At 43.1% G+C, this 12,314-nt stretch overlaps 1 protein-coding gene across 4 annotated transcripts in view; it reads left to right on the forward strand.

The window, feature by feature from the left end:
* The first annotated feature begins 297 nt into the window (after positions 1-297).
* LOC118394744 (laminin subunit alpha-3-like) overlaps positions 298-12,314 on the forward strand; it is a 108,455-nt gene continuing 96,438 nt past the window's right edge. For 2 of the 4 annotated variants that reach the window (XM_035788250.2, XM_035788252.2), the window contains exons 1-2: positions 298-788; positions 4,759-4,911. In XM_035788250.2, coding sequence (XP_035644143.2) covers positions 423-788; positions 4,759-4,911 — 519 coding nt within the window. In that variant the 5' untranslated portion in view covers positions 298-422. The remainder of the gene's footprint in view (positions 789-4,758; positions 4,912-12,314) is intronic. The other 2 variants (XM_035788251.2, XM_035788254.2) reach the window with 2 other exon arrangements.

Raw genomic sequence — 12,314 nt, forward strand, 5'->3', positions numbered from 1 at the left:
ATGATCGGTTAATGACCGCTGTATTTTGAAATAATCGCACACAAAAAAATATCTGTGAGCTGGTGTCAAAACTTTGTCTCCAAAAATGTCTAGTGAAATATTTTCTGCGTTATTGATACTTTTTCTACTTTGGCTTGAACGTGATTTAATACGGGATAATTTATAGAGAGACCTTGGCCCCAAGTCAAGGCTATAACTCACTGGTGACACCCAATGACTGTATTGACACTTGATACGGCCCGGGGTGGCAGAGTTTGATTAGGGAGAAACCGGAGCAAGTGCTTATTTCACGAGGGAACACGTAGAGGGGAAGCACATAGACATAGGCAACAGCAGCAGCAGCAGCAGCAGCAGAGACACAAGTGAAACTTTTACATCAGCACACTTGGTTCAAGTCAGGCTCAAGGGGACTGGATTGTTTTATGCGTGGAGATTGCGTATTATTCCACGGGGATCTAGATAACTTGAACTGCGAGTTGCAATTCTATTTGAGCATCTCCAGAGATTATAGAGGTGGAAGGAACATGGCGAGGGGGGTGAAGAGAGCTCACCTTGTTGCTTTATTATTTACTTTGATGCTCTTATTTTGGCGGGACGTTTACGCGCAGGTGTCTTTTAACGAAATAACCGGGTTTAGTTTGAGCCCCCCGTACTTCAACCTCGCGGAGGGGTCACGGATATCCGCCACCGCAACTTGCGGTGAAGATGAAGCGGGGAGACCGAGATCTGATTTGTACTGTAAACTTGTCGGAGGACCTACCTTTGGACTTCCTAGTCAAACGATACAGGTAATGAGTGAACGACATTTTCGGTTTCATTATTTGTTGTTTTATTTTTAAACGTTTTGATCACCACCTTTCTGCCTTTAATAATAATTTGTACAGTTTAAATGTTTGTTTTAGCTACGCAAGAGGTTGGCTGGCATGAGTGCATGCGTAAAAGACACATGTAGCCTATTAATGTGCACGTCTTAATAGCATTGTTCTGAAGACATAACATGGACAGATACCAACAGAAACACAACCCATAGCACAGAATAAATCGTATTTGTATTATTCAATCAAAGTAAGGAAGTTGTTTCCTTGCAAGCAAGTGATTTTCTTGTGATTTTTTTTTTCGTCCCATACATACATCTATATATTCCCACGTGAAATACCATATTTACAGTTAAACTGGTATAACAGTTGAGTGGTCCTCCATGCTTCCTTTCTTTTGCAGCAAGGTTCCAGAATGAGTCACTATAGCCCCCATGGGGAACAGTGGAAATTCTGCCTGCTCTGACCAAGTTGTCCACCTGCCAGAAATAGTTTTTACCATTGTGTTTAACTCCTCAGCTCTGCAATGAGAATGCCCTCTCAACAGTAGACTTGCCCCTTCAGGAGTTTCAATACCTTTGGAACACAAAGACGTTTTAAAACCTACACAAAGAAGGGCCCCAATAGGCCTATATATTGCTTGCTATCATTAATGTATATCTGGAAATTGGTTTACTGTTTCAGTAATTCCAGATACCGCTATTACTATTGTTGCTACAATTCAAATCAAATCAAATGTTCTTATTCACATGCGCCGAATACAACAGGTATTACAGTGAACCTTACAGTGAAATGCTTACTTACAAGCTTCTAACCAACAATGCAGTTAAAAAAATATGAATAATAATAATATGAAATAAAAGTAACAAGTAGTTAAATAGCACTAGTAAAACAGTAGTAAAGCAACAATAGCAAGACAGGTTAGTTGAGGTAATTTAGGTAGTATGTAGGTAGAGTTATTAAAGTGACTATGCATAGATAATAACAGAGAGCAGCATAAGAGAAGGGGAAGGGGGGGGCAATACAAATAGCCTGGGTAGCCATTTGATTAGATGTTCAGGAGCCTTATGGCTTGGGGGTAGAAGCTGTTTAGAAGCCTCTTGGACCTAGACTTCGCGCTCCGGTACTGCTTGCTGTGCGGTAGCAGAGAGAACAGTCTGACTAGGTTGGCAGGAGTCTTTGATCATTTTTAGGGCCTTCCTCTGACACCGCCTGGTATAGAGGTCCTGGATGACAGGAAGCTTATCCCCAGTAATGTACTGGGCCGTACACACTACCCTCTGTAGTAGAGGTCGACCGATTAATCGGAATGGCCGATTTATTAGGGCCGATTTCAAGTTTTCATAACAATCGGAAATCGGTATTTTTGGGTGCCGATTTCCGATATTTTTTTAATTATTTAAAATTGTTAAATGTTTTTATACCTTTTATTTAACTAGGCAAGTCAGTTACGAACACATTCTTATTTTCAATGACTGCCTAGGAACTGTGGGTTAACTGCCTTGTTCAGGGGCAGAACGACAGATTTTCACCTTGTCAGCTCAGTGTTCCAATCTTGCAACCGCACAGTTAACTAGTCCAAAGCTCTAACCATTGCACTCCACGAGTAGCCTGCCTGTTACGCAAATGCAGTAGAAGCCAAGGTAAATTGCTAGCTAGCATTACACTTATCTTATAAAAAACAATCAATCATAATCACTAGTTATAACTACTAATCCGCTTTAGCAGGCAATATTAACCAGGTGAAATTGTGTAATTTCTCTTGCGGTCATTGCACAGGGTATATGCAACAGTTTGGGCAGCCTGGCTCATTGCGAACTAATTTGCCAGAATTTTACGTAATTATGACATACATTGAAGGTTGTGCAATGTAATAAGAATATTTAGATTTAGGGATGCCACCCGTTAGATAAAATACCGAACGGTTCCGTATTTCACTGAAATAATAAACATTTTGTTTTCGAAATGATAGTTTCCGGATTCGATCAAAGGCTCGTATTTCTGTGTGTTATTATGTTATAATTAAGTCTGATTTGATAGAGCAGTCTGACTGAGCAGCAGCAGGCCCGTAATCAATCATTCATTCAAACAGCACTTTAGTGCGTTTTGCCAGCAGCCCTTCGCAAGCACAGCGCTGTTTATTACTTCAAGCCTATCAGCCTAATGGCTGGTGTAACCAATGTGAAATGGCTAGCTAGTTAGCTGGGTGTGCGCTAATACTGTTTCAAACGTCACTTGCTTTTAGATTTGGAGTATTTATTCCCCTTGCGGCATTTGTGTGGCTTCGAGTGTGGCTGTTGTCGATGTGTTCCTGGTTCGAGCCCAGGTAGGGGCGAGGAGGGGGACGGAAGCTATACTGTTACACTGGCAATACTATAGTGCCTATAAGAACACCCAATAGTCAAATGTATATGAAATACAAATGGTATAGAGAGAAATAATCCTATAAATACTATATTAACTACAACCTCTTACCTTGGAATATTGAAGTCTCATGTTAAAAGGAACCACCAACTTTCATATGTCCTCATGTTCTGAGCAAGGAACTTAAACGTTAGCTTTTTTACATGGCACATATTACTTTCTTCTTCAACACTTTTTGTTTTTGCATCATTTAAACCAAATTGAACATGTTTCATTATTTATTTGAGGCTAACTTGATTGTATTTATGTTTTATATTAAGTTAAAATAAGTGTTAATTCAGTATTCTTGTAATTGTCATTATTACAAATAAAAAAAATAGTCTGATTAATCCATATCGGCTTTTTTGGTCCTCCAATAATCGGTATCGGCGTTGAAAAATCATAATCGGTCGACCTCTACTCTGTAGTGCCTTGCGGTTGGAGGCCGAACAGTTGCCATACCAGGCAGTGATGCAACCAGTCAGGATGCTCTCAATGGTGCAGCTGTTGAACCTTTTGAGGATCTGAGGACCTATGCCAAATCTTTTCAGTCTCCTGAGGGGGAATAGGTTTTGTTGTGCCCTCTTCACGACTGTCTTGGTGTGCTTGGACCATGTTAGTTTGTTGGTGATGTGGACACCAAGGAACTTGAAGCTTTCAACCTGCTCCACTACAGCCCCATCGATGAGAATGGAGGCATGCTCGGTCCTCCTTTTCCTGTAGTCCACAATCATCTCCTTTGTCTTGATCACGTTGAGGGAGAGGTTGTTGTCCTGGCACCACACGGCCAAGTCTCTGACCTACCTATAGGCTGTCTTGTTGTTGTCAGTGATCAGGCCTACCACTGTTGTGTCATCGGCAAACTTAATGATGGTGTTGGAGTCGTGCCTGGCCGTGCAATCATGAATGAACAGGGAGTACAGGAGGGGACTGAGAACGCACCCCTGAGGGGCCCCTGTGTTGAGGATCAGCGTGGCAGATGTGTTGTTACCTACCCTTACCACCTGGGGCGGCCCGTCTGGAAGTCCAGAATCCAGTTGCAGAGGGAGGTGTTTAGTCCCAGGGTCCTTAGCTTATTGATGAGCTCTGTGGGCACTATGGTGTTGAACGCTGAGCTGTAGTCAATAAACAGCATTCTCACATAGGTGTTCCTTTTGTCTCGTTTAAGGAAGAAAAAAAAGCTGCCAGTTCGTGGTGAGTAATTGCTGTTCTGATGTCCAGAAGTTATTTTTGGTCATAAGAGACGGTAGCAGCAACATTATGTACAAGATAAGTTACAAACAACGCAAAAAAAACGATCATAAAAACACAATAGGTTAGGAGCAGGTAAAACATCAGCCATCTTCTCTAGTGCCGCCTTCTTGATGCATGTGATTACTTGCACTGTCTGCAAATGTGTGACTGTGGCTTATTAATTCTCTTGAATATGAGTTTACTATGCACTGAATGTGTGGCTTTGTGTTGGTGGGACTCTATTTATATGTGGTTATATGTGTTTTGGGCTCAGAGTAACACCATTTCATTGGCCCTTACCCTGCAGGGACAGTATTGTGACAGATGCAACTCCAACGAGCCAAACAAGGCCCACCCGGTGAGTAACGCCATCGATGGCACTGAGCGCTGGTGGCAGAGCCCGCCTCTCTCCAGGGGGCCTATGTACAACGAGGTGAACGTCACTTTGGACCTGGGACAGGTGAGTGATCCAAACCTGGAGGGCTTTCATTGATTCCATCCTACTCAGCCAAGTGCTGTACCTTCACGGTGGCTGTTGTTGAGAGTATGAAATAAAACAGTGGGATGTCACAGGGTGAATATAGCCAAGCCTCTAAGTTTTCCGTGTCTGAGACAGACAGGCAGCGCTAGTCATGTGAGTGATGTCCCACATCTGGCTGCGTGCCAGGAATCAGCCTCAGATCATGCCCCTGTGGCTGGGAGATATGCATCTATTATGACCCGTGGCTGCAGTGGGGGCTGCTGCGGGAGTTTGGCTCACAGCCCATGAAATTGCACCATATGCTCAATTATCCACAGTGAGGGGAAAGAGGGTGGGATTCTGTCCAGGGATTAGGGATCAGAGGGATGTTAAATATCTGGGGGGGGGTTGCAGGTCTGGGTGAAGAGGGTTCAGAGCTGGACCCTTTGTGATTGGGAAACAGGTTTCGTCTGCGGATCAGGGGTCGGCATCAAGTGGAGATCCATAGAAAGTAAATCTTTCTAAAAGTGAGGACCACACCATGTTCCCTAGGAGGACTGTGGGAAGAAGAGAATGGGTGACGGTTGCAGATTCTCCCATCTCTGTTTTTATCTGGGCTGAACTAAGCTGAACGGAGCAGAGGGGCTGTGAGAAAGGATAAATATAGTACCTGCTCAGCTCGTGGTGGCGTGAGGGACGTCTGAGTTTAAGACATGGTAATGCTCTGTTTATATGGACTCAGGGAAAGCGCCATTACTGCATTAAGGTGTGCTATAGAGTATGAGGCTGAAGTATTCTCTGAAACTACCAACCACATGCCCCCCCCTTTCCCTTTGGCCCACCCAGCCTATCAAACAGCTACTGTGATCCAGTGAGGCTCCAGACCAAGCTCACCTGGCCCCTCCCCCCTTATGTCATCCATTTGTTTTTACCCCCCCTTAAAGCTTTTGTCAATGCCAAGAATGTGTTTATGAGGCTGTGTGTGCTTTCATTGGAAAGTGTGCAGGTTTATTGGTTAATTGGTTAAACTGCATAGATATTATGCTCTGCACACAATGATCCTTCTAGATCTAGAGAAACACAGCGAAACTGAAAAACAAACTTAAAGCAGGCTATCAGTCCACGATACAAGTGGAATACTGTATCCCATAGAATGATTAAGTTTGGTAAAGTAGTACAATGTTATTAACCCTCTGTGTATGCAATCTTGTGTAGGCCATGTCTTCTTATCAGAGGTGTGTGTAGATAAGGAAGGATGTTGTCGATGCCTCTGAAATAATTCAGTCAACCACACTTCCGTGTGCTTTCAGCACAGATGTCTGTCAAATAGTGTTGGTTCCTACAACCTTTTGATGATTTTACAGTCATAACAAAGCATTTGTCAAAATAATTTAATGTGGAGGTCAGGTTTATGTCAGACTAACTTGCCACATGCTTGGTCACACCCTTTCCCCTTAACACAATCTATGCCTACTCCTACTCAGGTTTCTTTCATGCTTGGGAGGAATTTCTCTGATTCATCTTCCCCAATAGAAACAGTCCAAAGCCTTTGTAGATTCTGTTAATGCAACGCACAGATGATGCGGTCACTGAAATTTGTAAGGGCTGAATCCAGTTGAATGGTTTTTGTGGTCTCTTCTAAGACTAATACAGGTGCCTCCCTCCCTCTCCCTGCCAGTCTTATCTCCAGCTCTCCCAGGGGATATATTAGATAATGGCACCATCATTGTTCATGTTAAATCGGATCCGGTTCAAAGGGAAGCCGGGTGGTTTTTGAAGTGGCCATTTCCGACGGATCTGTAAAGTGCACGTTTGAAGCAGCACCAATCCGTCAAGGGCTGATTCCCGCTTTTGTGGAACATTGAATGATATCATTTATAGCACAGAAAAGTTAACCGATTTCCTTTGTGGATTAACATGACGTGTTTAGAAAAGGAAACGGTCCGAATTAGCCTGGAACTTTGTATTAGACAAAATATGTATTTGTATGTACATGTCCTAAATCTCAGGCAGTCAGTCCATGTGAAGGAGTTTCCAACTCCCTGGGGTGGAGCTCCTTGTGCAAATCAACCCAACCACACCGCTGCTGGATCATGTTGCCTGAAGCGAGCAGCTCTCACACCTAAGTAGCAGGCTAGCCGCCTGCCTGTGTTATCTTGTGGGCTTTTGACCTGTGACCTGTGACCCGTGACAAAGCCGGCCATAAGTCAGGAGATGACCTTGAACTCCCTCATACTACGGTGGGATCCGGGGTGTAGGGGGACTTCTTTGTGTACTCGACAGTAACTGGACATAGTGGTGGGTGTTGCCTCAGGCAATTTGTCTCCAGGGCATTGGAGCAGTTCACCCAGAAAGAAAGTCAACACATTGATCAGAGGCTTCTGCTGTAAGTTTATTGATGTTATCCAATATTCTACATATGTGTTGAGATGTGTATATTTTCTTTTACTAGAGACACACATTTTATTAATTACCTTAGAAATTCTAACTATTCAAAACCACATATGCCCTCCCAAAACAAATCCAATGACATCCTCTCCTCACCCCCAAGCATATTACTTTTAAAATAGACTGTCTACCTGTACAGGGAGACTAGTTAAAACAATTTACAGGGTGAACATTGGCACCACGGATGGATCGGCCCCACAGCCGCCCATGCAGTCAGTTTTTCTGGGGGAATGTATTTTAGGAGCCCTGACCACATGTGCTTATCTGCCTGAGTGCTCCAGACCATGTGAGACTGACATGCCTGGGCCTTACTGCTGTCTGTCATACCATGCTACTGAAAGGCCTCTGATTGGTGGGCGGCAAAGTTAAAATAGTTTTGCGTTTTCTTATTTACTTCTATTTGTTTTCAGACCTGATTATCTAGTTTTTATTTACACTGAACAAAAATATAAACGCAACATTTAAAGTGTTTAATGAGCTTAAATAAAAGATCCCCGAAATGTTCCTTATGCACAAAAAGCTTATTTCTCTCTCAAGTTTTGTGCACATATTTGTTTACATGTCTGTTTCAGTGAGCATGTCTCCTTTGCCAAGATAATCCACCCACCTGACAGGTGTGGCATATCAAGAAGCTCATTAAACAGCATGATCATTGCACAGGTGCACCTTGTACTGGGGACAACAAAAGGCCAGTCTAAAATGTACAGTTTTGTCACACAACACAATGCCACAGATGTCTCAAGTTTTGAGGGAGCGTGCAGTTGGCACGCTGACTGCAGGAATGTCCACCAGAACTGTTGCCAGATCATTTAATGTTAATTTCTCAACCATAAGCTGCCTCCAACATCGTTTTATAGAATTTGGCTGTACGTCCAACCGGCCGCACAACTGCAGATCATGTGTAACGACGCCAGACCAGGACCTCCACATCCTGCTTCTTCACCTGCAGGATTGTCTGAGACAAGCCACCTGGACAGCTGATGAAACTGTGGGTTTGCACAACCAAAGAATTTCTCCACAAACTGTCAGAAACCATCTCAGTGAAGCTCATCTGTGTGCTCATCATCCTCACCGGGGTCTTGACCTGACTGCTGTTTGGCGTTGTAACCATCTTCAGTGGGAAAATGCTCACCTTCAATAGCCACTGGCATGCTGGAGAAGTGTGCTCTTCACGCATGAATCCCAGTTTCAACTGTACCGGGCAGATGGCAGACTGATGTCAACATTGTGCACAGAGTGCCCCATGGTGGCAGTGGGGTCATTTGTATTTGTATTTATTATGGATCCCCATTAGTTCCTGCCAAGGCAGCATCTACTCTTCCTGCGGTCCAGCACAAGGAAGGCAGTTCTACATCTTTTTAAACATTACAATACATTCACAACAGATTATGCCTCACTATCAAACTCCCTATCACAATTAGAGGTCGACCCATTATGATTTTTCAACACGGATACCGATTATTGGAGGACCAAAAAAAAGCCAATTAATCGGCCGATTAAAAAAAAAAAAAAAAACGTTGAAGTTCCTTGCTCAGAACATGTGAAAGCTGGTGGTTCCTTTTAACATGAGTCTTCAATATTCCCAGGTAAGAAGTGTTAGGTTGTAGTTATTATAGGACTATTTCTCTCTGTACCATTTGTATTTCATATACCTTTGACTATTGGATATTCTAATAGGTACTTCAGTATTGCCAGCCTAATCTCGGGAGTTGATAGGCTTGAAGTCATAAACAGCGCAATGCTTGAAGCACAGCAAAGAGCTGCTGGCAAATGCAGGAAAGTGCTGTTTGAATGAATGCTTACGAGCCTGCTGCTGCCTACCACCTCTGTCAGACTGCTCTATTAAATCATAGACTTAATTATAATATAATGACATGGCCTTAGGTCATTAATATGGTCAAATCTGGAAACTATCATTTCGAAAACAAAACATTTGTTCTGTCAGTGAAATACAGAACCGTTCTGTATTTTATCTAACGGGTGGCATCCCTATGTCTAAATATTGCTGTTACATTGCACAACCTTCAATGTTATATCATAATTATGGCAAATTAATGACAGTCTTTGTTAGGAAGAAATGGTCTTCACACAGTTCGCAACGAGCCAGGCGGCCCAAACTGCTGCATATACCCTGACTCTGTTGCACAGAATGCAAGAGAAGTGACACAATTTCCCTAGTTAAAAGAAATTCATGTTAGCAGGCAATATTAACTAAATATGCAGGTTTAAAAATATATACTTGTGTATTGATTTTAAGAAAGGCATTGATGTTCATGGTTAGGTACACATTGGTGCAACGACAGTGCTTTCTTCACGAATGCGCTTGTTAAATCACCCATTTGGCGAAGTAGGCTGTGATTCAATGATAAATTAACAGGCACCGCATCGATTATATGCAACGCAGGACAAGCTAGATAAACTAGTAATATCATCAACCATGTGTAGTTAACTAGTGATTATGTTAAGATTGATTGATTGTTTTTTATAAGATACTTTTAATGCTAGCTAGCTCCTTGCTGCACTGCATAACAGATAGTCAGCCTGCCACGCAGTCTCCTTGTGGAGTGCAATGTAATCGGCCATGATCGGTGTCCAAAAATGCAGATTACCGATTGTTATGAAAACTTGAAATCGGCCCCAATTAATCGGCCATTCCGATTAATCGGCCGACCTCTAATCACAATAGCCGGAATTATCCTGTGTCTCAAAGCTGATTTGGAGGCCAGAGCCACAGAACTCACCTGAGAAGAGGACTGCTGAGACGCCAGCTGCGTGCAGGACACAACAGCCAAAGGGACAGAGCTCCAGAGAGCCCGGCCCAGCAGAGGGGTGGTACAGGCTGTGCCCAAGCAGTTGATTGACTAGAATAGGGAGAGGTAGCTAGAGGGACATCCACCGCCAAGGAGGGAACACCCAAGTCCCCGGCAGAAGACAGCTGGTACAGGGCAGGCATAAGCTACGGACCATGAACACAATTGCATTTTATCGATGGCAGTTTGAATGCACAGAGGTACCGTGACAAGATCCTGAGGCCCATTGTCATGCCATTCATCTGCCGCCATCACCTCATGTTTCAGCATGATAATGCACGGCCCCATGTCCCAAGGATCTGCACACAATTTCTGGAAGCTGAAAATGTCAGTTCTTCCATGGCCTTCATACTCACCAGACATGTCACTCATTGAGCTTGTTTGGGACGCTCTGGATCGACGTGTACAACAGCGTGTTCCAGTTCCCACCAATGTCCAGCAACTTCACACAGCCATTGAAGAGGAGTGGGACAACATTCCACAGGCCACAAACAACAGCCTGATCAACTCTATGCGAAGGAGATATGTCATGCTACATGAGGCAAATGGTGGTCACACCAGATACTGACTGGGTTTCTGATCCACACCTCTACTTTAAAAAAAGTTATCCGTACAGACCAATTTCCCTTCTGAATGTGGATAGAAAATTACTTTCTAAAATTCTAGCCACAAGATTAGAGTACTCACTGCCACTAATTGTGAAAGGAGACCAAACTGGCTTCATTAGGGGCCGTAAGTCATGCAACAATGTCAGGCGGCTTCTTAATGTAATTCAAGCCTAACAACAAAGTGCTATGGATGGTCTTGTGCTCTCCCTAGATGCTGAGAAAGCATTTGATCGTGTGGAGTGGTCTTACCTATTATTTGCTCTAAATAAATTTGGTCTGGGGGACAACTTTATAAAATGGGTGAAAGTTTTATATGATGATCCTCAGGCGGCTGTCCTTACTAATGGGCTAAGGTCAAATAGCTTCTCTATACACAGAGGTACCAGACAGGGCTGTCCTTTATCCCCCCTCCTCTTTGCACTCATTTATGGAACCACTGGCCGAGGCCATCAGGGTAACGTCTGCTATACAGGGGCTGCTCATTGGTGATGTTCACCATAAAATAAGCTTGTATGCTGATGATGTCCTGATATTCATCTCTAGTCCCGAGACTTCAATTACATCTCTTATTAATATTATTGAATTATTCAGCAAATTCTCAGGCTACAAGATTAACCTTACTAAGTCAGAGGCTATGCCACTTGGTAACCTACACTCTGTACCTAATACCCCCCCCCCTTCCCTTTTAAATGGTCTCCCTCAGGTTTCATGTATCTGGGTATATTTGTAACTCCTAAATTCCAGCTAATGTACAAAGCCAATTTTGTTCCCTTGTTTGATACAATAAGACAGGATCTGGAGCGCTGGAACTCTCTCCCGATTTCTTGGTTGGGTAGAATATCCCTCTTGAAAATGAACATTTTACCTAGACTACTTTACCCAATCCAAATGATCCCAGTATTACTCTCCAATAAGATAATAAAGGATGTAAATGGATGGCTAAGTTCCTTTATATGGAGTAAACGCAAGCCAAGACTTAAGATGGCAATATTGCAGCTGCCAAGTTCTATGGGCGGCTTGGACCTGCCCAATATCAGGTTCTATCAATGGTGTGCCCACCTTTGTTATATTTCTGACTGGATCACAAATGATGACTCCTCTATTTGGTTAGACATTGAGACTTCTCTTTCAAAATAACCCTTACAGGATCTTTTATTTTTCAGAAGTTTCAAGTCTGTAGAAGATCACTGCAATAATCCTGTTACACTTAACACACTCAAAGTATGGAGGTCAGTTCAACGCTTCCTGGGAAGGTCCAAACTAACCTCTGCTCTTAGCCCAATTCTTAACAACCCAGATTTCAGTCCAGGATCGCTGGATGCTGGCTTTAACTTATGGCTTAATAAGGGCGTACGCAGGCTAAATGACTTATTTGCTGATAAGATTTTGTTGTCATTTGAGCAGATGGTTGAGAAATATCGACTCCCAATGTGTCTGTCATTGAAAGAATGCTTTTTTTTCCCACAAAGGAAAATGTCTTTAAGTCTGTTTTATGATACTTTAAGGTCCTTTTCTGCTGTCAACACACAGAGGGTGA

The sequence above is a fragment of the Oncorhynchus keta genome, chromosome 15 (assembly GCF_023373465.1).
Source record: "Oncorhynchus keta strain PuntledgeMale-10-30-2019 chromosome 15, Oket_V2, whole genome shotgun sequence".
NCBI lineage: Eukaryota > Metazoa > Chordata > Actinopteri > Salmoniformes > Salmonidae > Oncorhynchus > Oncorhynchus keta.